The sequence below is a fragment of the Artibeus jamaicensis genome, unplaced genomic scaffold (genome assembly GCF_021234435.1).
Source record: "Artibeus jamaicensis isolate MK-2021 breed Jamaican fruit bat unplaced genomic scaffold, CSHL_Jam_final contig_64, whole genome shotgun sequence".
Classification (NCBI taxonomy): domain Eukaryota; kingdom Metazoa; phylum Chordata; class Mammalia; order Chiroptera; family Phyllostomidae; genus Artibeus; species Artibeus jamaicensis.
Window position 1 is genome coordinate 2,579,854 of NW_026521911.1, and position 26,995 is coordinate 2,606,848.

Consider the following 26,995-nt stretch of genomic DNA (forward strand, 5'->3'; position numbering starts at 1 on the left):
CAGGGCTGTGTAGCCAGAAGGTCCTCAGCTGTACTCATTTCTCATGACACGTGATCTGTAGGAGGGGGGCAGTCTCTAGAGTGTGATATGGTCACATCGTACTCAAGAAAACTGAAGTACGAGGGGAAGAAAACACCTGACTCAGCAGAACCTCGAAGGCCACCTCCCACAGACTCACCCTGCTTAGCAGCAGCACAAAGCACACGAGCACTGAAAATGGCTTTGGTTTCTACGTTGCCAGCCTCAACTCCCTTGCCTGTGCAGTGGTTCTGGGCTGCTCCCAGGCAGGGTGACCTGGGAGGCAGACCTGGGTTCTGCTCCCTGCTCAGCCACTGGCCCCCTTGGATATTACTGCTCATAAGGCCTCTCAGGTTACTTGTGAGGACCCGGTCACTGGTGTGAAAGTGCTTGGTGAACTTGTTTAGGAGCCCAGCCCCCAGGCCCAGCCGGGCCTGCACAGACCACACCTGCCCACAGTCTGCCTTCCATCAGTCAGCAAGTGAGGTGCACGCTGCTTCTGTGCCAGGAGACTCTTCAGAGTCTGGTTTTGGTACAGGGTGGCCCAATCTTATGACAAAGTGGTCACTTCCCTGAACTCAGGGGGTGTCAAAAAAAGGACCTGTGTTGCTTGGACTCCACCATGTAAAGCACCATGTTCGCTGGCTTATGGCCTTTTCCTTCAATGGGTACTCAGCAGCACGTCAGCCATTTTCAACCCGTCAGGGAGAAAGCAGCAGTGTGAGCAGCAGCCCGAGGTGTAGGATCTGGACCAGGGGTCTAGGGAGCATCTCTGCAGTCAGGGAGAGGGGTCTGGAGTCAGGTACACTGCAGGTGTGCTACTTACCAGCTGTGCGCCCTCAGGCAAATCACTTCTCTGAACCTTAGATCCATACAAATCACAACCTCCACTTTGCAGTCAACCCCTAAACTGGATGACTTGCCCTGAGGCAGGGGACCAGGTGAGGGTGTGTGGAGCCTGTGCCAGGAAATTCTAGTACCCAGGTCTCCCCTAGACCAGCCAGAAAGGCTGCTCCTCAGTGAGACTGAAGACCTTTGACACTTGTACTTCAGTGTTTAGCTCATGCTCAGGCACCAGGCTCCGCTCTAGCGATCTTCAGTGGTACATTGTGAGCCAGGCAAGGCAGTGCTTACCACCCATTTTATAGGCAGTAAGGACAAAGCATTTTATGTGGTTTCTACACCTATCCCAGGTCATAGCCCCAGGATCGCACCCAAAACCATGAGGAAGCCTGGTGGACCCGTCCGCCCATCTGGGACATAAGCCTGCTGAACAAACCAGCCAACTTGCCTAGTGTGACGGATTGCCGGTTTCCTCTAGTGTGTGACAGTGAATGGCCTGCCTTAGAGTTTAATGTTCACCTATTGCCAGGAGCCTCCATTTATGCTGATGCCCTGCAGCCCAGCACTGAACAGCCTGGACGATTTGTCTGCCTTCACCTTAAATTGACTCATGGTACCCAATCCTGTCACTCTTGGGGACTGAGACACCTTAATTTGTTAGAAGCTGGGCCCTCTGTTATCCAGAAACCTAATATCCTGGGCCCCTTGCTCAGGCACCGAGGGGCCTAGCCTCCAGCTTAGACCAATGGGGGAAGGAGCAGGGGCACCAACCGTGTTAGGCTGTGAGGTCATTTCCTCTGCCTGGCTCCACAGCTGCCTGATTCCCGCAGGACCCCAGCAAAGGTCCCTGGGAGGCAGGAGTCCTGGTCTCAGATCAGCTGACAATGTCCTGTGTATCCTTGGCCACACAACCTCTCAGCCCTCACACCCTTCAGACATTCACAAGATGGGCCAGGGTGGCTGAACTCTTAAGGCCCCAGCCCTGCACAATACAATTCCAGCCTCTGGGACCTCCTGGCCTGGGGACAGGGTAAACCTCCAACCAGAAAGCTCTCTGGCCAAGGACAAATGTGAGCCCTGCAGCCCGCCCTCCCAGTACAAGACTGTCTCTACGGATGGATGGGAACCTGGAGGATGCGAGGCGGCCCAACTTGCCCTCACTAGGTCTGGGACTTGAGGGTAGGGTTTCCCATTTGTGAAATGGAGTAAAATAAGCCCACGACACCTAAGATTCCCAAGTTCCTCTAAATCTTCCGAGAAGCACTGGAGTTGCAGGGCAGATAGGAACATTCTCATTTTGCAGACAGACAGGTAAACATGCCTGAGGCCAGCTGAGGGGCTGGGAAGGCAGTGCCAGAGTACAAGGCACTGTGGGAGTAAAAGCTCAAGTAGCCTGGAGAGGGCAAAGTCCCAGCTGTGACTCTGGGCTCCTTTACTCGCCACTTCAGCCTGGGGCCTGGTTTGGAAAGAGAACCAGCGGGACTAGATTGGACACTGGAGGTAGAAACTGAGTTACACCCACTTTTCCAAGTCAGGGTGGCTCCTCCCCTGCCCACCAAGTGCCAGTGGACCATTAGACTAAGATCTCTGGTGACAGCTATGAGAGAGGGAAGAGACACCAAGGTTGAGCTTGTTTTATGGGTGATGTGCTCTCTGGGCTTGGGGACAGAATCTTGAAGAGCAAGGCTGAGAGGCTTGGGATCGGGCCTCCCACAGTGTCAGCTGGACCCACTGCACCAGGACTGAGAGGCCATGGGGAGGTGAGGTGGGAGGAGAGGTGCGGAGTGTGGGGAGAGGGGAGAGGGTGGTAGAAATGGGAGCAGAAGGGGTGTGGAGTGCGGGAAGGAAAGGAGGGGAGGAGGAAAAGGGAAGCAGGGCCTGGCTGGAGCTGAAGCCAAGCCAGAGGTGGCCAGGTTGGCAGCAGGACAGGCTCAAAACGGGGCCTCCCGGGAAGTGCAGGAAGCTGTGAGGGCCCGTTTCAGCTGCTCATAGGTGACGAACATCACCACGTTCCAGGAACCCAAACGGAGGAAGGAGGGCATGAACCTGGAAGGGAGAAAACACAGGTCACAGGGGGCACCTCCACCTCCTGCTCACCCCAGTGGGCTCTGGCATCCAATCCAACCTAGCCTCTCTATCCCAAAGGAGGTCAGGAGGGCCCGGGGGCCAGTGCCTCACAACCGTGTGGCTGTGACCCAGAACTCTAGGGGTCTCCATTTTAATACCTTTCAAGTAGGTAGCAACTCTTTGAGGAAGGAATTAAGAGCATGAGAGAGAAGGCTGGTGAAATACTAGGGCCATGATCAGAAATTGCTAAACACTTTGTTGTTACTCAGTTCCAGGTGGCTCTCTCCCACCTGTGTGATCACCCCGGAACTGGGTGGGGTGGACCACAGGCTTACCCTTTGTAGAAGGCCCGGGGACCCTCCTTCTGGAGCATGGTGAGGGCACAGTGGCCAGCGCTGCTGTACTGGCCCAGGGCAGAGTTCATGTATCTCGTCTTGACTACATCCACAGGGGAGGCGATGACGGTGGTGCAGAAGCCTGCCCCAAAGGCAGAAGTGAAGTGACAAGGAAGGTCATCTGTCAAGGAGGAAGAGCAGGCAGAAGAGTCAGGACTCCTCACCCCATCATTCCAGAAGGAGAGAGATTACTTAAGTAGCTGGGGTCTTGTGGTTTTAGAGACAGAGGCTCCAGCTGGGATGCCTCCCCAGGACCTGAGCAACATTTTGCCCACCTTGCCTCAGGGCCTCAGTGTGCAAAGTGGGAGTTTCATCTCGACTGGCCTCAAGCTGGAGAGAGAGAGAGAGAGAGAGAGAGAGAACTCCCTCCACAAGCAGAGGGGACCAGGATAAAAAGATGTGCTCCTCAGGCAACCCAGTTCCCACAGCTGATCCTGGGTTGGGGGAAGGACTAGACCCAGCTCCGTCTACCCTAACTCACCTGTCATGAGGTTGGCCTTCAGGAGGGCATCCTTGATGAGGTCGTAGGTTACCAGCTCGGCACAGTTGACAATAGCATTACGAGCAATGTTGGGAGAGGTCCCTACAGAAGGAAGGGGCGCCTATGTGAGACCAGGGATGGGGGAGGAAGGAGGAGGAGAAGAAGAAACGTCCGGTACACACCTTTCCAGAGTCCGCGGAACCCTTCCTTTCGGGCAATGGTCTTGTAGGCATCGACGGTGCTTTGGTACCTCTGGCCACCTCCGGCCCGAGCCTGAGCCTGGAACCGGACCTTCACCACATCCGTAGGCTGGGCCACAGCCACAGCCAAGGCCCCGGTGGTGCTCCCTGCCAGGAGGCGGCTCCCAATGCCGGCGTCTGTGGGGGGAGAACCGTGGGAGTCTAGCTGGGCCTAGACTCATTTTCTGCTTCTCCTCACCAAATAAGCCAGGTGACTATAACCTCTTGCCTTTCAGAAACAGAATCCAGACCCACTCTTGCTCTAAGAACTCCTCACGTCAAACAAAATACTACTATGTCTACTACTTGCTAGGCACTGGGATACAGCAGGGAGTAGGACAAAGAGAGACCATAGTGCTTTCTTTCATAGAGTGTTTCACTCACTTCACCGAACCTGCTCAACAGCCCTGAGAAACCAGAATAGTTTCCACTTGATGAATGAGAAAACCTAGGCTCAAGAGAAGCGGCTTTTCCAAGGACTGCGACATAAGACTTGGGTTCTCATCCCAGATCTACTTTTCGCTGCCATGTCATCTTGGGAAAAGCCAACCCATGACCTGGGTCCTCAGTTTCCACATGTGTAAAACAGTGTAGGCATGGCGTGTAGAGAAGAAATGAAAGTGCTGGTCTTGAAAGCTAAAGTCCTGGGTGTATTTTCTGGCTTCCCACTGTGTGGCCTTGGCCAAGGACCCTCCCGCCAGCCCCTGTAAGCCTGTGTCTTCATCTGTAATACAGGGACAGTGCCACCTCCTCTCAAGGCGGTTGTGAGTGCTGTCACGGGAGGACCCCTGCTCAGAGCTGGCAAAGCGCAAGCTCTGGACTCATTAGGAGAATCAGGGCCCTTCCAGTTCTCCCTTCCTCTGATCCTCCTCAGGATCGTTAGGCCTAAAGGAGCTACACTGCAAAATGAACTAGAATCAGTCATCACCGAGTGGAAAAGGAAAAGGAGCCCAGGGCCCCCGCTCCACACTTACGCTCAGAGCCCTTTGTGTAGAACTGCTTGACAGAGTCATAGAGGCCGATGCGGACCGAGGCGAAGCTCATCTGGCGCTGCAGGCCGGCGACCAGCCCATTGTAGAGGCTGCGGGGACCTTCGGTGCGCACCATGGTCAGGATGGTGCCCAGCACGCCGCGGTATTGGACACTGGCTGCCGTTCTCACTGCCCCCTGCTTTTCTCCTTGGATCTGCAAGGCCAAGACAGGTTTGGGGGTAGGCAGGTTGCCATCCCCATCTCCCACCATTCCTATGCTCCCAAATGTACAGTCCCAAACACCCCACTGGCCCTTGAGGAATCTGCATCTTGGAAAGGGAACAGACTAGACACCATCAAGACCCCTAGGCTTCATCACCTCACCTGCAGCCGGACTTTGGCGGTATCCAGGGGAAAGGTGATGAGATCCGCAATGCAGGCAGCTGTGCCGGCCCCCAGGAACTTCACAGTGGCGGAAGGGGGCACATCTGTGGCCTTGAACCCAACCATGGTGCTTATTTCCTGCTACCTCCCAGAAGATGAAGAAAAAATGGAGAAGGGGGCACCTTCAACCAGCCACAAGACGAGATAGAGGAACTCTGCCGGAATCTAAGCCAAGGAGAGAGAAGCCCCACCATCATCAGTACCCCTCGGCCCTCCCTGCTCATCACCCCCACCCCCCACCTTCCCCAGCAGCACCACCTGCCTAAGCAAGGACCAGAGCAACCCTATGAGGGAAAACAAGTGAGTTCCGGAGGTACTGGAATAGGGGCCGAAGAAGCAACTCCTGACTGCGAGGCCCAGTTAGTGAAGAGCTCCCTCCCTTTCACCACGGGGAGTCTGCATCGCAGACACCCTAGTGCTGTCCCAAACAGGCCATGGCCCAGACCTCTGTCTGCTGGGTTCAAAGATTCCACTGATGATGCCCACATTCCTGCTTCTGCAGGTCTGTCTGGAAAGCAGACAGAATGGAGGAAAAGGTTTCAGCCAGACCAGAACCTGACAGGCACAGACCTGCAGGCTTACGCCCTGGGTTTCTTAGGCGGGAGAGGTTCCTATGGGTCTGGAGTTGTCTAAGTGTGGAAGCAAAGGAATGGATAACCCAGTTCAGTTCCTTCCCAGCCCTCACATGGCTTGGGCTCACCTGAATCATTCTTTCAAGACTGCTTTACTAGGTCCCGGTTCACTGAGACACAGAAGGCAGTATCTACCCTAGAGGGGCCGACTGTCTGGCACAGGGAGTGGGCAGGTGACTCAAGCTGCACTAGGGCTTGCAGGACATACTAGTAAGACTGCAGTGGAGGGAATGCCCCCGACAGGAGGGAGGTAAGGAAGAGAGGGTCACCAGATTTGGAAAAGGTAACATTTAGCTGGACCTTGAGGGATGCTGGGCAATTCTCGGGGCTCAGAGCAGCGCCTAGGTACTCAGCGTTCCTCCCTGGCCTGCTGTGTGAGTCAAGGAAAACCATCTCCCCTCTTCTACCACAGGGGAACCCAGTCTCCACCACAAAAGAGGTGGGGACGGGGAGATGCAAGTTAGAGATACAGAATGACACAGGAAACCAAAAGCTACACTTTGTTCTCAGAGCTGGAACAACACCCTGCCCTCCCCCGCTAAGGGAGGAAGTGAGCCCAGCACCCCAGTGGGGGAGGATGACCTGCTTCTCTCTCCCCTGAGCTCATTTCTCTGATTTTGAAGGAGCAGCTGCTCTGAACCCAGTCTGACTGGTTGCCCCAGTTGCTGGGGCCAGGAGGAAAGAGCAGACCAGCGGGGGGGAGGGTGTGGGGGAAGTCAGTGTGAACACAGAGACCCAGGGAAACAAAAAGCTCCAGGGCTGCTTTGTCCAAGTAGCTGGGGCAAACAGGGAAGCCTAGAGGCTACTCAGGGCTCAAGGGCATCAGAAACTCCGACAGGGCAGGGCTTATTTTCCTTTCACTGGAGTGTGGCTCACTTTAGGCTCAGTGAAGATGGGCACTGAGATGGCACAGTGGGTTGATGAAGACGCTCCAGACCCTCTACCATTCCTGCTCTAACATCCTCATCCCCTGGGAGGTGCTCCACCCCATTGCCTGGGGCACCCTATTACCAGGCCCACCCCTCAGAGCAGCTGTGAGGTGCCCTTACTTCCACATTAGAGCTAAATAGCGAACTTGGTGAGAACCATTTCTACAGCTCTAAGGCTTTCGCTCTTTGCTTTGTACTAGTGCCCAGCTCATTTCTTCCCTGCCATTTTCTCAGGCCCAGGCAGGGCCTTTCACAACAAAGTCCAACAGCCAAATTCTCTTGTGCCAGCATGACAGTTCTGAGAAGGTGGAGGCAAACGGCATCCCTCCTCTGGGCATCAGAGACACGATGACATTGGCCTCATGTCCTGAGTTCAAGCTGGGTTGAGGCTGTAGTGAGCGCCAGGACAGAGTAAGACCCACCCCTGCCCACGTCAAAGACAAGTACAGAGACTCAGCTGACATTCTGAATGTTGCCTTGGGTTTGCCACAAGTCAGGTCCTTCAGGGGCATGAGTATGGGGGTAAAGATCACCTCTGCTAAAGACCTTACTATGAAGAGTTAGTAAAACTCAGGCCTAGAAAGAGTTAATCGTATTTATTTTAGTCTCCCGCAAACAACAGTTTCGATGTCCAAAAAAAGTACATCTCATTTTTAGTCTGTATCTCAGGGACAGTCAAAACTGGAGTCAGAAACATGGAGTTAGAAGAGTAGGTTCCTGTTCTCCTGATTCCCAGGGTTACCCAGGGCCAATCACTGTCCCATCTGGGCCTCAACTTCCTCCTTTGTAAAATGGAGGCCATTATCCTTGGTTTGTCAGGGTCAGTGTAAGAGACAAAATGAAACCATGGATACATGACGGTGCTTTGTGAACAGGGAAGAGCAACTTTACCAGGGGTGGGGGGTAGTTATTTTTGTAATGTCCTGCTGACCCCTCACCCCTACCCCAGACTATAGGGCTAGGCAGCAGCTGGAGATGCCCCCTAAACTGGACTCTTACCCGGCTTTGTAAGGTCTCACGCTGAGGCCTCTAAGATCAGGCTTCTCTAAAGGTGTCCCGTTCTTCAAAGCTGACAGCAGCTATCATGGCCCGATCTTGCTGGTTTTCCATAGAAAATGGCTGGGAGACGAAACACCTAAAGTTCATACTATGTGTCCTGTGGATAATGGCAAAGGAGGAGAGTTCAGAAGGAAATTCACCTTAAAGGACCAGACCCCAATAAGGAAAGGGCCCTGCCCAAGGTTCACAGTCCACTAGGTGCCTAGAAGGAAGGATCCATTTCCCCGGGCTGCTGGGGAGTAATTAAGTGCACAAAATGGAAGGGGGAAATGAACCCAGGAATTTCCCCCCTCCCCACCCGCCCCTCTTTTAGTGTAACACGTTGGCTTTTTCAGACTTCTGCTTTGGTGGCGCGCAGTTCTCTGGAAAGCATTCCTCAGCCCAGTCAGCAGAAGCGGGTGGGCAGGAGTCATGATGGGTCAGAGACTCGCTCAGAGTCCACTAGGCCCCAGGGTGAGGCTGCGAGGTTGGAGGATCGAGGGCCAGCAGAAGCTGGTTCGAGCAGCTCAAATTCACACCCCAGCAGAAATAGCTCCAGCAATGGCCAGGAGCCCCCGAGGGAGGAAGAGATCATTCTGGTCATTGCAGATGGGCCAGAAGGCCCCCACCCAAGGCAGGGCTGGGCATTCTGGCAGAGGAAAGGGAGTGGGAGGGTGAAGGTTTAAATTGCAACCAACTGAACGCGAGCGGCAGAGAACAAAAGACAGGAAAAGGGTGAAAGAAGAGATAGAGACAGGTCGGACAGAGAGGAAAAATACAAAATAGTTTGGGCGTAGAAGGGAAATTAGAGAACGAAGCGCGCTAGTCCTTGCGACGAGGGTAGCGGGCGAGGACCACGTGGAGCAGGAGCAGGGCTGGGGCAGGGCTCACCGGGCCGCAGGGAGAACAAGAGAGGAGAGAGCGGGTGGCTCAGTCTGTCTGCAGGCGAGGGTGCGCGAAGTTGGCGCAGACAGTACTCTCCTCGTAGGCGTAGGGGTTGAGGCTTGCAGTTGGGGTTGGTTGAAGCTGCAGCGGGGACTTAAGCCCTGGGGGCAGGGCCTTTGGGGAGGGGCGGGGCTTACGGGCCAATAGGCTTCGAGGCGCAAACCTCGCGAGCCAACGCCTTTCCGCCGAGGCCTTCAGGGCGCGCCCTCTCCTCCACTCCATTTTCCGTGAGGGCGACGGGTCCCCGCGTCTACCTCTTAGATCTCCTTCCCCCGCGGTCTTTCCCCCCTCGCATTCTGCCAACATTGTGAGAATGGAAAGACTGACGCCGGGAAAGAAGCAGAGGCTGCCCAGGGTCACACACGCCTCTGCCCCCAACCTTCCCCGCAAGGGCTTTTTCTAACAGCTGCCCACAGCCCAGGGTGTAAGCGCACGCCTTCCTTTCTTTCACAGGCCCAGCCCGCCGCCCAGGCCTCAGCAAACCACCCGCGCGCCTCTCGCGGGCTCCGGGTGGGCGGGGCCTCCCGACCCGCCTCGCTGGCGGTTGGTTAAAGTCATCTCAATGTCAGAGGAAGGAGCCAGTCCGAGCTGTAGCAGCAGGTGTCCGGCAACCGCCAACGGTCGCTGGGAACAGCTGGCCTTCCTGCATCCTCCCGCCGAGGATTGACCTGTCCCTGGGGACCCGTTGGAGCTGCCGGCCTGGGTGGGGATGGGGCACCAAGCGTGACTCGAGCGGGTCAGCGCCCCATGAGTGAGACAGCCGAACAGGGCCGGGGCTGTGGCCGGGACAAGCACGAGCGTTAGGTCTCTATTCCCCCTTGGATTCCGTGTCCCTAGTTTTGTGTACCTTCTGTCCCTTGCTGTTTTCATTCTTGTCTACCTCCAAGGACTGCTGTAAGGGAAGTGGTCTCCCTGAGTACACTATAAGCTTCTCCTGCCCGGGAAGGTATTTCCTGTATTTTAATATCACAACACTCCAAGGGCCGATATATACATATACTACAGGCTCAATATGTGCAGTTTGGGTTGCTGTTGAAAGTGCCTTGAAAGGTGAAATTGGGAGGACCAGGGGAAACGAACGTTTGGTGAGTGCAGTTACTATGTTTAGGTTCAGTGTGGACACTGCCTGTGAGGCCGGTATTAACCTCCATTTTATAGAAAAGAGTCCCAAGAAGGTTAAATCACCCGCCTAATGTCACACAGCTAGGAAGTGGTGAGCCCTCCCTTAAATCGTGGTCAGTCAGGCACCACGCATGTGTTTTCTGTATTGTCCACAAGCAGAAGGACTTGTCAGCTGAGGAAACTATAGCTGGAATGGGAATGGATAATTAAAAGTTTTATAAGAGTTTATTGTAACTAAAGTTTTTAGGTGATGCCCAGAGGCAAGATCTCAACGGATTAAGAAAATTCTCTGGAGAATAGCAGTTTTGCAGTTCTTTTTATGCGTTTAGAATCAGGGGACAACATAAGAAAGGTACTACGTGAAATCTGATGGTAGATTAAGGAGATGGGAGAAAGTAAAACAGGGAAACTTCTAGGATTGGATAAAAAGCAAAATAGAGAAACACTTCTATAATACATTGGGGTACAGGATAGTTAACAATGTTTACAATACCATGGGGGAACAAGATAACAGTAGGGTTCTGTGGTCTCCTGCTCTGGTGGTCCTATGTTCTGATGCCTATGGTTGTGCTTTCGAGGAGTCTAGAAAACAAAATTACTCTGACATTTCAACATTTCTGACCTTTTCTTATGTTATCCTAGATACGTAAGAAAAATGGTCATGGCTCACTTAAGGTAAATGCTACTTTTGCTATAGGCCTGGGATGTGACTACCTGCTGTGAACTGCCTAGTTAGGTGTTTGCGATAAGACTATTCTGTGTGGTTACTTTCAGTCACTGAGCTTGTCGGGCCTGCCACGTGGCACCCCTGATCGCGTCAGGTTTATTACATAATCTCTTTCTCATTCACACAGGAAAGAAAAACACCTGAGCTTATGGCCCTGGTAGCAGAAGCAAAGTGGAAATTGAAAAGTTAAAAAATTATTTCTGGCACTGTGAGGTCTCCCATCCACTGCTGGTCCTATTAAATAGGAAATCAGTAAGCTTTGTGGCTCCTGTAGAGTGAGGCCCAAACTGCTTATACTGGCTGTGTCAGTGTAAACTCAAATGCAAAAGCCAGACTAGCTTAAGGAGTTTGTAAAGCGCACTCGAAAAAGCTGCCTCTGTGTGAATGTCCAGTGTAGAAGCACCTTTCTAGAGTGACTGAACAAAGTAAAGGGCATGTATCCAGAGTTTTCTAATGGAATGCCAGAGTTTTTGAAGTCTTTTCTTTCTGCAAAGGTTGTTTATAGCAGTTTTCTTACAGACTTTCTCAATTCAGAGCTAAGCAGCTAAACAGCTCTGAATTAAAAAGAAACATCTCCTTTTTAATCAAGAGGAAACCGGCTGGCTTCTGTTGTGGCAACATCAGAGTTCTGTTTTGTTGCTGAGTCCTTAGGTGCCTCCTCAATGACCATTTGTGATGATTCTGTGCTTTCATTTTCTCTGAGCTGGAAAGTAAGTCAGGTTCTCTTTTCTTACCACAAGCAGCACCAAGTTTTCTGTTTGCATGTTGACCGAAAGCATAGATGTGAGGACATATACACAAAAATCCCTACAAGCCCACTTTGTTCCTTGATATTTGTAACGCCTGTGGACACCCATATTGACACAAGCAAACTTTCCATGTAGCTGTTTTACCAAATGGGAAAGGTTTCTCATCCCATCATTCAACATCTGAGCTAGTCTGAAGTAGGGATAACGTCAGGATTGTGACTCCAAAACATTATTAATGCTCAATAGTAACCCTGAAATATATCCAATGGTTTTTGAAGTCTTGAACCTTTGGACAGTAAAATCAATGAGGATCTGACTTCTGGGCAATGACTTCTAGATAACTGGTCAAATATTCTGGGGAGTACTAGCTGCTCATGGACTGAATCCATTATTGAGAGGAGCCATGGAAAGGGGCAATGTATAACTTTTGTTTAGAACTCTGCTATAAATTGCTGGGTCTAAATCAATAGGCTCCCAGAGCATAAGAGATTCAGAAAAAAACCTTAACTGGCTTGTTCTGGCTGTGCAGTCATGTGGCTGTGTCATTGTGAGTACGCAGAGGCAGTGCTGTGTTTCTCAGAGCGAGTGCCTGACCTAACTATCTCTGTACTTCTCTACCAGTGTTTTGAACCTTTTCTAGTTCTGTAAGAAAGGTTTCCAGAGACTTACATGAGAATTTGCCAATTTTGGGTGAAAGATTGCCCATCATTATAAAGGTAAGAGTTGAATCAAATAGGAAATCAATAAGCTTTGTGGATCCTGTAGAGAGACCCACACTGCTTGTATTGGCTGTGCCAGCAGGATCTTGGTGATTTTTATCAGTATCGGAGTTGACAGAGCTCCTACTTTCCTTGTCATCTAGTGATAAAAATACTTTTAAATCTGTTTACAGATCAAACATTGAAGTTTGACAGAGCTTCTACTTTCCTTGTCATCTAGTGATAAAAATACTTTTAAATCTGTTTACAGATCAAACATTGAAGTTGATCTACATTATCTCTCCTTACGGGCAAAGTCCAATCAACAACACATGAAAACCCCATTTTTTAAAAGATTGTATTTATTTTAGAGGGAAGGGGAGGGAGAAAGAGAGGGAGAGAAATATCAATGTGTGGTTGCCTCTTGCACACCACCTACTGGGGACTTGGCCCGCAATTTAGGAATATGCCCTGACCGGGAATTGAACTGGAGATTCTTTGGTTAACAGGCTAGCACTCAATCCACTGAGCCACAACAGTCAGGGCTCTTTTTTTTTTTTTTTAAGAAATATATTTATTTTTATTTTTAAACCCAACTATGTTTATTGATTTTAGAGAAAGAGGAAGAGAGAGAGAGGGACAAACAGAGAGAGAGAGAGACTGATGTAAGAGAAACATCAATCAGTTGCCTTCTATATGAGCCCCAACTGAGGATCAAACCTGAAACCTAGGTATATGCCCTGATGTGGATCCAATTCACAAAGTTTTGGTGTTTGGGATGACTGAGCCACCCTGGCAGGGTGGAAACACCATTTCTAACGAGGAAAAGTCTGTCTCAAGGACATTTGCAAGCTCTGCAAAATTAGTATGCTCAACAATTGAAAGAAATATAGTTTGAAAGTTTCATCACCTAGTCGTCTTGCACTCAATTCATTATTAAATCATCAAGACAATAAAATTGTCATTAGATATTGATATATTTAAGTAAGTAAATTCTTATATAAATTATGTATCACATCGTAATCTAGTGATCTAGAGAGTGGAGGACCTGAATCAGTGATATTACCTATGGAATATTCATGCATCTTTATGTCGTTTTTGTGATCTGACCAGCCTGCACCCCCCACCAACTCTATGGCAGTTTCCACTGGTATTATGAGTAGACAATGTGGCCATTCTTCAAATGGACACACCACATGTGAACATTCTTCATATTTTAAAAAGAAAAAAAAATGATGATCTATACTGATTTATAATATCACTGTACTGCTTACACATTTATGCCAAAAAAAACTTAGCCAGCCCTGGTAAAGCCGGGCAATGAAGCACACATATTCTCATGGGTCATAACGTCCTCTGTAATCTCAGTATGATACAAAAATGGTCTTATCTTCAGGCCTTTTGCCGTAATATCAAATAAATGGTGAAGGTCCAGCATGAAGTAATCTTGAGTGTAATAGTTCCTCAAAGTATTTACATCCATCTTTCTTGACATGTTTAAATTATGTTTCTGCATCATAGCTGATTGTGAATATGTAGAGGACAACCCGCTTTGCATATTTTACTCTGTGAATTTCCAAGACCCCGTCACGTGTTGGTAGGCCGCTTGCTCCGTGAGTGGCTGCGCCTGATGTGGAACTCCACACCTATGTTGCGAGGGCCCTGTGACAGTGGAGGGGAGCCTGCTGGCGGTGTCACTCTCTACACTTTAGAATGCCTGTGTGCTTGCTGGGGAGGGCTCCAGGCGCCTCAGCACGACAGAGAATAGGGGTGTATCAGAGGATCTGAGTTTCTTCATTAAATTATATTTTTGGGGAAAAAAAGGTTTTTTAAATCATCTCTCATAAATAATTCTCCAGGCCCACTAACCTGCTTTCATATGTGACTATTCCTCAAATTTCAACGAAAAGATTGGAGAATGCCTTTATTTGGCTACTCTCCATTTCAAAAAATTTGCCTGTATAACTCTCTTTTATTTCTAGGTTTCTCATATCCTTTCTGGCTTGGTCCATCCCACTTATGCCCATTATTCTGTGCTCTTCTGTTTTCTCCAGGACCTTCCTTCTGCAATGTTTCCCTTGTCTTCAATCTTTGCCTCTAATGTGTGTGTGTATGTATGTGTGTGTGTGATTGAACAGGCAGGACTGTCTTTCTCCTTCCTCTTCCTGCCAAGCTTTCCCAACAATTGGCTGTCCTCTGGCTTATCGGCCTCTTACACATTTGATGAATGAGTAGATGAATGATCTCACATACGTGTCCTCATTTACTTCATGCCAGCCACACGGGCCTTTGTTCTGTTCTTCGAACGTGCCAGGCTCATTCCCACAGACTGTTCTGTTCTCTTTTCCCCGACACTCTTCCTCAGATCTCTGCCCCGCCAGCTCCTCTCATCACCACCCCCCAATGACACACACAGACACACAATTGCACATGTCAGTCAGGTTGAAAGTAACAGAAAATTTTAAATATGAATTTTATTGGAAAGCCAAACCAGACACTAAATTGGTAATTTTTGTTTCTTACTTGTGTTTGTACTTTCCAGTTTGTATATGTAGATGATGTGAAATTATAATTTAAATTTAGGAAAGCGTTGAGCATAGTGGATGTTCTCTTTCCCCAGGGTGTGGAGGAGTCAGTATGGGGAAGGAAGGGTGACTTTGCCAAACATCCCCTCTGGTGCTGAGGCCACGAGTGAGGTGGGGTGGGGTGGGCTGTGTGGGCGTGTGGGGCCAGATCTAGCTCAGCCCTTGCAAACAGGAAGCCTGAAGTGAGAAAGGGAAATTCTGTCCAGGAAAGAGAAGGCAGAAAAGTGGCTGTTCTCATCTGAATACCCAAGGTGTGAATTCCTTTATTATAAAGTCATAATAATTTTCCAAAAATTCAGAGTCCTGCTACTTTTGGCTGTCAGTCCTGCCATTTAACTATTTTTTCCCAACCTCCACACTCTTCAAGGTGACTGCCAGTCCAGCCAGGGAGTGGGGGCTGCACTGGGGAGGGGGCGTCCTCTGGCCACCCGTCATGCTCTGTCCATGAGTTCCTGGTTCCTTTGGCCACACGTCTGGTCAGCCGTCTTTCAAAAACCTCCCTGGCCCTTCTTCACTGTCCTGACAACACCTTTCCCAAGGCCTAGTCCTTATATTTACATCTGTACAGAATTTTTGCCTTTATAAAGTGTTTCCTGTCCAGCTCCCCACTTGATCACCACACTATCCCGGTGAAGTGGCAGGAATGGGATTTTTACTCTCATTTTACAGGAAAGGAGACCGAGTCGGTCCTCTGGATTCTCAGTGTCATCAGGGACGAGTCACAGCCTCGTGCCGGCCCAGCAGTGCTCCTCTGGCACAGGTTCTGCAGTTTCTCTTTTCCTCACATTTCCTGGGATCCCAGTGGGCTCTGCACAGCAGACACATTGCACGCTTGGCCGGGGCCCAGGGCTGATTGCAGGCTGCACTCACAGCTCTGTGCCGCCTGGCAGGTCCCTCTGCACTCCGTAGTCGGTTGCCAGGTCATCGTGTGCCACTCCCATCCAATGCTTGCAGTCTTGTCTTTCACCTTCTAATCAGACTTTTCAGCTTACAAACTTCCATTTTATCCAAATGGATCTGTTTTGGTTTGTTCTCTGTAGCCTAAATGTTAGGCATCCAACCTATTAAGTTCCAAAAATTAATATAATTTATTTTCCATTGTGTCAGCGCAAAACAAAAAATGTTCTTAAGCCAACGCACTGAAGACCAGACTCCTTCCTCTTCTCCTCCTTCTGTTCCTGGAGTCAGCAGCCAGAAAGAGTGTAAACACCTGTGGGTCTGTGTCCCTGTGTGTGCAGACCCACGGATTTGTTCCATCCTTGACTGGTTTTGTTCTGTTCCGTCCAAGTGGCCTGTCCTATTCAAAACGGAGATTCCCGGAGCATCTGGACTTTCATCAAGGCCCGTTTCAGCTGCTCATAGGTTACAAACATTATCACGTTCCAGGCTCCCAGTCGCAGAAAGGAGGGTGTAAATCTGATGAGAGAAACAGCCCCAACGTCAGGCAAGGAGCTCTCTGGCTGTGTGCTCCCCACCACAGCGGTAGTAGCACCGGACCTAGACTCGTGGAGTCATGAGCGTTTTCTAAGATCAGTTCAGTCTTTTTCTTCTCTGCTGAAGGGATTTAGGCAGTTGGAACCAGGAAAAAAAACTAAGACTTTTTAGCCAGGTCACTATTTCAGGCAGTCATTCTCGCAGTTCTATAAGGTAGATATGATTGTCGCCAGTTGTCTTTTTCAGACACCACCCCAGGCGGTTAAGTAGCTCCACTAAAACCACCTGACTCCACTCTGCTGCTGGGCATTTCTGGGCTCATTTACACCCTCAGCGGTCACCCCTGATGAGGCTCCTGCCAGGGCACCAAGAAGGTGAGGCACCACAGGGTGAAGATGGGGTGGCACCAAATGTAGCTGATCTCCAGAGAGCCTGCCTGTCGGGCGTTAGAGTGTCCAGGAGAGAGTCCCCACCTCAGCTGTGCCTCACAGACTCAGGGAGGAGCCTGACACCTGGCCCACACCCTCCTCTTCAGCCTCTCTCTGCTACTCCCTCCTGGTCCTCCCTGCTCTGGCCAGACCCTTATTTCCATGCCTTTACCCATGTTGCTCTCTCTGCTTGGAATGTCCCCTATGCTCCTCGTCTGGCTGGTTGCTATTGGCTCTGTAGGAATTGGCTTGGGTACCATAACCTCACACCAAGGCCTCTCCTGAAGCCTCTGCCTAGGCCCCTCACAGGGAGTATAGCAGCACTGGGGCACTGAACGTGAACCTGGAGTCAGATCTGGGTTTAAATCCTAGCTCTACAGGTTTCTAGCTTCATGATCTTGGTCGAGTTAATCTTTCTGAGCCTCAGTTTCCTTATCTGTAAAAGGAGGAAAATAACAGTGTCTACCTCATAGAGTTACTGTGAGGATTAAATGAGTTAATGTACCGCACACAGGGCCCAGTATCCCCAAATGCATAGTAGACGTCACCTACTTGTTTGCTGCTCTTCAAGGGAAGCACAGCACAAGAGCCCACCCCCATGAGATACTCAGGAAACGTTTCCCAAGTAAAATAATAAACCGAGACAAGTGGCTACAGCTGGAGATCGTAATGATGGGGGCAGAGGACTTATAGAAAAAGACCAGCCTGTTCATGGAAACACACACCCTGATGTCATTCCCAGGGTGGAGAACATGTTTGCTTTGTGAGTTCAGTCACTGGGCGCCAGAAAACTGTCATCAGTGGTGGGAGGTGAGAGGGCTGAGAAAAGAGCTCAGCAATTCAATAAATGCGGTAGCTGATGGCCTGGTTGTGTCTGTGCCATTTTAATTTTGTGACTGTGGACTTTTTGATATGAGTCTCTTCCTCAGTAAATGAGGAGAATACTGCTCAGTGCAGGGGGTTGTTGACATAACATAAAGTGCTTAGCACAAGGCCTAACACTCAGTGGCAATGATGCTTGTTAATAACCTAAGTACTGAGTGCTGGCTTTGTGCTTGGGACTCTGTGCGATGTATAAGCCACCAGTCCTTGGCTTCAAAGAGCTTCCACTCTAGCACGGTGGATAATTTAAATGAACAAATACTCTAACACAAAGTAGGAGGTGTTAAATACCATGCGAGTGGTATCAAGAAAGTATCGGTAAAGCTCACAAGGAAGGAGGTGGCATTTGATCTAGTCCTGAAGGACAGCTAAGATTTAGAACATGTGTGTTTTGACAGCTGGCAGAGCGGTGTTGAGGGGATGAATGAAAAAGGTAAAGGGATTAAAAAGTATGAATGAAGCTTTGACTGGTGTGGCTCACTTGGTTGGGTGTGATCCTGAAAAGCAAAAGGTTACTAGTTTGATTCCCGGTCAGGGCACATGCCTGGGTTGTAAGTGTTGTCCCAGGTCAGGGCACATGCGAGAGGCAACTGATTAATGTTTCTCTCCCACTCTTTCTTCTTCCCTTCATCTCTAAAAAGAAGTAAGTAATTAAATAAATAATAAATAAAACGGTTAGCTTAAAAAAAGAGAAGCATAAATTGGTCGTTACAGAACAGTCATGGGGGTGTAAAGAATAGCACAGAGAATATAGTCAATAATATGGTAATGACTATGACTGGTGTCAGATGGGTGCGAGACTTAGCGGGGTGATGACTTACTGGGGTGATGACTTTGTAAGTTATATAAATGTCTAATCACTGGGTCATACACCTGAAACTAATATAATATTGTACATCAACTCTAATTGAAAATAAAAACTTATTTAAAAAAAATATTTAGAGCATGCAGATGGCATGGGAAAGGCATCCCAGGCAGAGGGAATGGTAAACGCTAAGACACAGAAGCAAGAACACGTCACCCACATTGGGCGCCTCAGGCGCCATCAGTGGCGATCCCCAGTTGTGGCGGCGGGTTGGGGAGAAGTCTCAGGATCACCAGCCGCCCTTCCCGCCTTCTCCCCTGCTCCGTAAGCGTGGGGGCAGCACTTTGCCTGAATTCCTTTTGCTCAGACAAGCCTTCCCTGACTCTCTGAATTAGATTTGGTTCACTCTTCTTTTTTTTAACTTCCATAGTTCTTGATACTCTCCTTTGTGGCGTTTACACCTCTGCTGTTCACCACTGCATCCCCAGATGGACCCATGGTCAGCACATTATACATGACAGGAAGGAAGGAAGGAAGGAAGGAAGGGAGGGAGGGAGGGAGGGAGGGAGGGAGGGAGGGAGGAAGGAAGGAAGGAAGGAAGGAAGGAAGGAAAAAAGGAAAGAGAAGAAGGGAGGGAAAGAAAGGAGACAGGAGGGAGAGAGAGCCTGAGTTTTCCGGGAGGGCGTGTGGAGGCAGGAAGGGGACGCTCACCCCTTATAGAGGGCTGCGGGGCCCTCCCGGGTCACCATCTTCAGCATGCAGTCCAGGGGGCTGCGGTACTGGCCTGGGAGCGAGTTGATATACCGGGTCTTCACCACGTCCACGGGGGAGGCCACCACTGTGGCACATAAACCGGCTCCGAAGGCAGAGACAAAGTGGCAGGGGAAGTTGTCTGCAGCGGGGAAGGGAAGAGCAAGTATTGGGCTGTGAGATGGGGGTGCACCTGCTTTCTGCTCCCTGTGAGCTTATCACATGCCCCCAATTAAATGGTGAGCTCCTTGAGCATAAGGGTAGTATTTTGCATCTTTCTCAGGGCCCTGGGTGGACCTTCTGGTAAGGTGGAACAGAGCCCTCAGAGTTGGAAGGCCATTCAGCCCAGCCGCTCTGTTTGAGGAAACCAAAGTCAGAGCAACGATCCTCTCTACGTGGTGAGAAGTGGTGCTGGGCTGGAAGCCAGGCCCCCAGCTTCCCTGTTCAGGGCTTTTTCCTACTGGTCACAACGATGTACTGGGCCCTGCTCCTCCTAAAGCCCAGTCGCCTCTGGGCGGTGCCCACTATTTGGAGTTCCAGGTTCCCTCCCTGCCATAGCGAGGGTGGGCTGTCTGCCTGGAGCCCAGGGCCTCACCAGTGAACAGGTGATAGTGCAGCAACTTCTCCTTGATGATGTCATAGGTCACCATCTCAGCACAGTTGACAATGGCATTCCTCATGATGTTGGGCAAAGTTCCTGTTATAAAGGGGAGTGGGAGCTGATAAGTGGGGAATAGGAGAAGTGGAACCCCCACAGGTCCCCATTTAGGGGGCTGGTGTCCCATTCCAGCGGTCTCAGACAGCCCGCCTCTGCTGAGGAGATTCTAGTGTTGATGCCTCTCAGATTATCCGTGTCCTCCTTACAGGCGGAAAACAGACAGGCCCACGTGCTTGTTTAGCCACGTTTTGGAGGATGACCTGCAATATCTATCAAAATTTAGATAGACCTCCCTGAGACTTGTCTAGGGCTAGAAACGGAAGTGTTTCTTTGGAAGAGGGAGGCGGGGCTCTGGGAATGGGGGGGGGCAGAGGGTAGTAGTGTGGGCAGGGCCCAAGCAGGGCATCACGACCAGCGCCTGGTTTCACCGATGAGGACACTGAGCATGCGAGGGCAGGGCCAGGGCTGGGGCCCAGGGATCCTGCTCTGAGCCTTCACTGGGTCCCTGTTTCTTCTGCAAGGATGCATGTGTCCCCTGGTCTCCATATGGGAGAGCCTCCAGCATTTGTGGAGGTTGCCACCTTTTAGATACAGAGGGAGCCCTAAAGCCTTGCTCCTGAGGGAACTCCCTCCTCACGGCGTCTCCCTATGTCCTGCTCCTCGCGGCTGCTTGTTTCTTCTCCCTGCCCTGCAGGGAGAAGACCTTTGCTTGGAAGGTCCTTCGGTGCAATCTCCACACAAGCAGAGCCTGCTGAGCCTTTGAGGCTCAGCTAACCCGTCACCTTCCCTCTGCAGCCCACATGGGCTCTCCTGCTTGTGGACTTGCACCTCTTCCTGAACCTAGCACGTCCTGAGCTGTGGTATGGCAGCTCCTTGGCATGTCTCTCCTCCTCTCTGTGAGAGTGGAAGGTGTCTTCTACTTATTTCTGTCTCCCTCCCAGTAGCCTGCACATGGTGAAGGGTTGGCAAGTTGAGCTGAATTGGGGCACTATGGTAGGTCAGGAGGTATTTTCTGTTGAGATATTTTTTCAGAATCACTGGAATGCATTATGCTGAGAGGGCCCTCTTTGCTCAGTTCTCAGCCCAAGCTCCAGGGAAGGGAAAGCTCTGCCAAAGGCTCCCTGGTACTGGGGTCCAGACTTACCTTTCCACAGGCCCCTGACCCCTTCCTCCTTGGCGATGGTCCTATAGGCATCCATTGTCCCGCTGTACTTCCGGTTGCTCCCAGGGCCAAGGTGTATGGTGGCCTGAAATCGGACCTTCACTACATCTGTGGGCTGGGCACAGGTTACTGCCATGGCCCCTGTGGTGCAGCCCGCCAAAATCCGGGTGGCGATGCCAGAGTCTGGGGAGAAGGGGATACAGTGGGCCAATGTCCTGCTACCTGACGCCTCTCTGGGCCTGATGCTGTTCTCTGCAGGGAGCCCCTGCCTGATACTTGCCTCTTTTCCTGGATCAGGTTCTGGAGCTTTCTCGTTGGGGCTCTGAGTCTCCTCACGATTGTCTGTTATAAGCTGCCCATACCCCAGCCCTGCCTCTGAGTTGGCACTGCCCTGCTTTCTGGACCCCCACACCCCAGTTCTGCTTCTGCCCACCCAACGGTGTCCGTGGGATACTGGCACTCACTGTCTGCTCCTTTAGGGGTGTAGAACTGCTTGACAGAGTCATAGAGGCCAATGCGGATGGAGGCGAAGCTCATCTGGCGCTGCAGGCCGGCGACCAGCCCATTGTAGAGGCTGCGGGGACCTTCGGTGCGCACCATGGTCAGGATGGTGCCCAGCACGCCGCGGTACTGGATGTTCCGGGCCTTCAGGGCTGCCTGGTTCTCCCCCTGGATCTGAGGGACACCCCCCCACCCCGGCACAGGTGTGAGGAGCTTCGAGGCGGGTTGCGAGGGGGGCTGTGTTCAGAAGGGCCTGCATGGGGCCGGACTTGGAGACAAGCATGGCTGCAGCTGCCATATCCCAGGAGGATAACTGGGGCTCGTGCAGCAGTCCAAGCTCCCAGGGCGCCTGATTCTCAGAGCAAATGGAGGCCAGACTGTGGCTCTCATTACAGTGGTCGGGGTTGCTCTAGGTCACCTGGTAACACCTGTCTTTCACTTGACTCCTTATGGTTTACGAACAGTGGCTGGGCCATGAAAGTTCCTGTCACATTATGCCAAGGAATGGAGATTTCTTTATCTTGGGCAATGGTGACGGGGAGGTGGCGAGGCAGGGTCTTAAGCAATGGATGAGTGGCCTGCTCAGGGTTCTGCGTGAGGAACAGCTTGCTGGCAGACGAGTGGAGAACTCAGCGCCTCCTCTGATGCGAAGGATGACCTTGGCCGAAGGGCACCTACCTGCAGGCGGACCTTGGCCGTGTCCAGCGGATAGGTGAGGAGGTCAGCGAAACAGGCAGCCGAGCCCGCCCCCAGGAATTTCACGGCAGTTGTGGGAGGCATCTCCGAAGGCTTTAGTCCAACCATGGTCCCTGAAGTCTCTCCCAGTCCCTCGAGGGCCTGGTGCAGGTCCCAGGACAGGGCCGTTCTGCAGCTCTGGGCGCTGGTGCAGGGAGGAGGCTGCAGGAGACAGGCCAGAGGCGGCCGATGGAGCCTGTGCTGTCCGACCAGCCCCCAAGACCCCTCAGCACCGAGGGGGCTGTGGAGGTGAAGGGCCTGAGCACTGCCATGTTTAGCTCTGTGGACTCTGCTGATAAAAACTGGTCACTTGACCCTACCTTATCTCTTTGATCTTTCCCAGCATGAAGTTGCATTTAAATTTTTATTTTTTAAACTTTTGAAATTGTGGTATAACTTCCATATAATGGTTATAGTCATTTTAATGGCCACTGAACTGTAATGGGAATTGTGCACTGATGCGGGTATATTTGGCCATGAAGCAGATGGAGGAAGCGATTTTCTGGGAGGAGACCCAGCCTGGCATCCAAGCATATGTATGTCAGGTCATGGCACTCCCTGTTGAGAACAGCCCATTGCATCCCCTGACCCCATCACTGAGAACAAGGTCCAAAGTCCTTGCCATGGCCTGTGGACCCCTCCACGAGGTCCACCCCATGCAGGGTTCTGTGCCTGGCACTCCCTGGGAAATCTCGAGATGGGCGAAGACAGTGTGTGTGACCTGCCCACAGGGAACTCTCAGGAGTCTTATAGGGGCATTAGACATGCCTACAAGCAATAGTAGGGCAAGATGAGCTGGACCGATGTCAGAGGAAGGAGCCACCAGGAAGGGACTCACAGGAGGGAAAGACCCTCTCTCTTGTTTGTGAGGAAGAATTAGAACAATTTCACGGGGGGGGGGGCTGGTGGGAGGGCTGCATGAGTTAGGCCTGCAAAAGCAGGCAGGAGAAGAGAAGGGTGTTCGGCAGCTGGAGAAGGGTGTTCGAGGAACAGGGGAGGGCAAGAGCATGTGTGAGAGCCTGGGGCATGGCTTAGGGTCGGGGTGGGGAATGGCTGCTGGGATTCTGTGTGAGCATCACCCACGATCTCTCGGAGTTCTCATACCTTCCGAAAGGGAGCCGCCTCTTCCTTGCCTACGTTGGGTGCGCACACCGAGACTCAGAGGCACGTGCGGGCTCAGTGCTCCCAGCCACCAGTGTCAGAGCCCGGCTCCCTCTGCCACACTAGGCTTAAAATAGCCCTGGGAAGAAGGAAGGACATTTGAATCCATTTTACAGATGAGAAAATAGAGGCTTAAGATGGGAAGAGACTGGCTCAGGTTCATAGAATTCCAGGCTCCCTTCCCCAGTCTACTCAGGGGCCCCAGTGGCCGTGGTGGTGTGGACATCCACCCCTTTTTATTGAGGGCTTTGGAGGCTGGGTGGGTGTCACTGCCCATTTTGGCAGGTGAAGAAGAGGTGTCAAGAGGCTGACACCTCTACAGGTTGCACAGTCAGGCTCTGGCTCTCTCTGCAGGGCTCTTCCCATAGCCCAACTTCCTGCCTTTCTGCAGTGCCTTCTTGAGAGGGTCCAGGAAGGACCTGGCTTCTTGGGAGGATGGCGTGGAGGCCCCCGTCTGCACAGCTGAGCCTGGCTGGGGAACAGCGTGGCAGCCGTTCTGGGAACGCCACCCTCCCCCTGCCTCCTTCCCCACTCCCCTTTGCCCTACAGCAGGACAGCAGCTGCCAGGGCTGGCTGCGTCCCCAGTGGGAGGTGCTGGCTCCTCTCAGCTGGGAGGCCCTTGGGGGCTGTGATCCCTGCTGTTTCCTACTGGCCGTCAGAGCATGCTTCTTCAAACCCTTTGGTGGCTACGCAGGCTGTAACAGGAGAACCCTACGAATTAGGTATTTTTACTTCACTTTCAGAGTTACGAACTGAGGCCCAGACAAGTGGTATGACCTTTCCGAGGTCACAGGTGAGCAGGGCTACGTGACACCAAGGCATCTGTGTGATGTGCAGGCCTGGCAAGGGGCCCTTTGTCGGCTTTGTCTGACAGGCCGGATTTACCTTCCTGGGGGTGCTTGGCCAGGGCCCTGAACCACCAAGGCTTCCCTTCTGAACTTCCTTTGTCTCCAGCTACCCCTGGTTTCATACTGTGCTTTCTTGTAGGATCAGCTCATTAGCTTCTGTGGTTCCCCCTGAGATGGAGGACACCAAAGGCGGGGATAGGGCTGACTTATCCTGCTTCTCTGTGCCGCTAGGTATGGAAGAGTTGACCAAGGAACCCTACTTGCTGAAGGGGGGGGGTGTTGAGAAATCTGAGGTGCCCACAGTGGCCTTTGGTGGAGGACCTCAAATGCCAGGGCTATACTTAATCTAGCTGGCAGAGGAGAGAGGAGGGCGGTTTTTGGCTGAGGGGTGACTCTAGCAGAGCTGCATGAGAGCATGCGGGTGTGGGTGCGGGTGCTGAGGACGGACTGGGAGCTGGGGGCTCAGAGACCAGAGAGGGGTGGTTGAATGGTCCAGCAAGAGGTGGTGGAGCCTCCACTTGCTCAGGAGCAGTGGCCCGGGGGCGAGGCTGGAGCACATCCAGAGGCAGTCCTGAGCCACCCACCGGAGGCAGAGTGGATGCGCATGGACTCAGGTTAAGAGTCGTGCCTTTCGGGGAGGGCTCTCGAACTTCCACTGGTCAAGCTGGGGAGGGCGTTGGGGAGGCCGTAATGGTGGGCACAGGTAAGGGCTGCCCTGAGGCCAGTGCTCCCCAACCTCCTTCCCTCTTCACTCCAGCCTCCGAACTGGTACTCAAGGAGACTCAGCAGCCAGCAGACCTTTGCCACTGGATGGTAGGAGAGGAAGTTGACAGCAGAACCTCCTCCCAGTGGCTCTGCTGGGGCACTTGAGGAATGGAATGTTCTGGTCTGCATGGCCCCCGGGGTCCTGGTGCCCAGTGGTGCTGGCTGAGTGCTTCCTGCACCGGGCACCGTGATGAGGGCTTTCTAGGCATTGACTAATCCAGTCACTTTGTAAGACTCTAAGGTAGTTGCTATGATTATTCCCACTTCCTCCTCAAGGGACCGAAGGCTTTGAGGGCTTCGGCTGGTCATAAGGCTGAGGAATGGAGCTGGGATTGGGGCCCAGGGCCGTCTGACAACTGTGCCTGTCCCATCGTCCAGAGTGTCAGACTTCAGGGAGAGCGCAGGGTCCCTGGAGCCACTTGTTTATGAGTGGATTCTCAGCCCTCAGCCCCAGAGACCCCCATTCAGGTCTGGATGGGGTCTGGGGATCCGCATTAGAAACAAGTCCCCTGAAGTAGGGGTCAGAGGCCCGGTTCTTAGATACACTGCCCAACCCCTCCATCCTGGCGAAGCCTCCGCAGCGTCCCTACTGAGAAAGCCACTGCGGGGAGAGTTCCCGTGGGCTCTGTAAAACCCTCAGTATGCAGACCGGGCCTCACAGGCCCTCCTTGACTTTATGCTCTGAAGGAATCCTGGAGGGATTCAGGGTCAGATTAAGGAGAAAGCCACCTCTTGTCTATGAGGATATACAAAAGCACATCGGAGGCAGCCAGCGGAGCAAGGGGTGAGTCCCAGGTGAGTGACAGGAATGGTGGGGCCGAGTACCAGCTCTGCCACTGTGCCCTCATCAGGGCTGCAGCTCCCGCACCAGGACAAGACTGGGGCTGGACTAAATCTCCATCAGCCCGGCCATGCGATGACAGGGATCCCTGCCAGGTCCTGGCCGCAACCTGCAAGCCACCATGAAGGGGAGGACATGGGGTCTTACCTGTGAGGCCAGGCATGGTAGGGGAAGCACGGGACCTCCTTAGGGCTCCATTCCAGGAGGCGACAGCAGGAATCTGACCGCCCCTTGCCATTCACTGCTGTCTCTGCCGCCTCTGGCTTGGCACCTATCTTTATACACCCCGGGTGACCTGAAACCTGACCCTGGAGACGCTAGTTGACAGCCTGATCACTTGACAAGACACGGCTGTGAGGGGCAGGGAGTTGAAGGGGGAGGTCAGAGTTCTAGATCTGGTTCCGTTTCTTTGACCTGAGGTTCTTTAAAACAGCTCCTTTCAGTTCCCGAGAGAAGAGCTACCTCAGGTGATAAGGGTGTGCATAGGGTCCGGCAGAAGGAACGCCTGCTTGAGTGTGGCTGGTAGGGTAATAATATGGGTGTAATAATTTATAGTTTCACTTTGAACATTTCCCCTAAAATGTCATAGGGTGTTCTTGAGTGATATTGTTATGTTACAGAATTACATGCTTATGATCTTGTAATAAAAGATTTTATAATAATAAAGGGGTGTTATTTGTGCCAGACCATGTATGTATGGGTGTGGGGGGTGTTGGACCTGCTGCCTTGAAAGTCCGAAGGTCAAGGCCTCCCTCCATAGGCTGGGCGCGGCTCTCCTGGGCCTCCTCTTAATAACAATGACACTAACTCTCATTTCTTGGTGCCTACTGTGAGTTAGATACTTGACATACATTATTCCTATTTCTTACAACCATATGAGGTAGGCACTATTAGGATTTTAAGCTTTAAAATACAACAGCTTTATTGAACTATGATTCACACACCATTTTCCTATTTAAAGGATATAATTCCACATTTTTAGTATATTCACAGTTATACTGCCATCAGTCGTCACGTTCAATTTTAGAACACTTTCATCGCCCCTCGGAAACGCCCCCTACACATCAGCAGTCACTTCCCTCCCCGCAGGCCCCAGGCAGTCACTTACCTACTTTTTGTCTCTGTAGATTTGCTTTTCTGAA

The 26,995-nt window shown here is 51.7% G+C and overlaps 2 protein-coding genes, 1 long non-coding RNA gene and 1 pseudogene across 5 annotated transcripts; 1 reads left to right on the top strand and 3 right to left on the bottom strand.

Moving 5' to 3' along the window:
* Positions 1-2,480: 2,480 nt before the first annotated feature.
* On the bottom strand, positions 2,481-9,080 carry UCP2 (uncoupling protein 2). Its single transcript, XM_037148664.2, has 8 exons — positions 8,949-9,080; positions 8,019-8,175; positions 5,399-5,623; positions 5,018-5,228; positions 3,987-4,181; positions 3,805-3,906; positions 3,264-3,444; positions 2,481-2,907 (listed from the first exon to the last, which is right to left on the bottom strand). The coding sequence occupies exons 3-8, from the start codon at positions 5,522-5,524 to the stop codon at positions 2,793-2,795; spliced, it is 930 nt and encodes a 309-aa protein (XP_037004559.1). The 5' UTR covers positions 5,525-5,623; positions 8,019-8,175; positions 8,949-9,080; the 3' UTR covers positions 2,481-2,792.
* A 396-nt stretch (positions 9,081-9,476) lies between these two features.
* On the bottom strand, positions 9,477-15,808 carry LOC128628246 (protein FAM91A1-like; annotated as a pseudogene).
* UCP3 (uncoupling protein 3) lies at positions 14,741-26,455 on the bottom strand. 2 transcript variants are annotated; one of them, XM_037148709.2, is made up of 8 exons: positions 26,001-26,455; positions 23,343-23,478; positions 22,182-22,400; positions 21,467-21,677; positions 20,985-21,185; positions 19,778-19,879; positions 19,144-19,324; positions 14,741-16,299 (listed from the first exon to the last, which is right to left on the bottom strand). In XM_037148709.2, exons 3-8 carry the CDS (start codon positions 22,305-22,307, stop codon positions 16,185-16,187), a joined length of 936 nt encoding a protein of 311 aa, XP_037004604.2. In that variant the 5' UTR covers positions 22,308-22,400; positions 23,343-23,478; positions 26,001-26,455; the 3' UTR covers positions 14,741-16,184. The 2 variants fall into 2 exon arrangements, with proteins under 2 accessions (XP_037004604.2, XP_053526867.1); XM_053670892.1 differs by having other exon boundaries at positions 16,231-17,181.
* LOC128628271 (uncharacterized) lies at positions 24,034-26,007 on the top strand. Of its 2 annotated transcripts, none has more exons than XR_008392585.1 (3): positions 24,034-24,192; positions 24,387-24,478; positions 25,005-26,007. It is a non-coding gene; the product is annotated as an uncharacterized LOC128628271 (long non-coding RNA). The 2 variants fall into 2 exon arrangements; XR_008392586.1 differs by having other exon boundaries at positions 24,034-24,121.
* Positions 26,456-26,995: the final 540 nt, after the last annotated feature.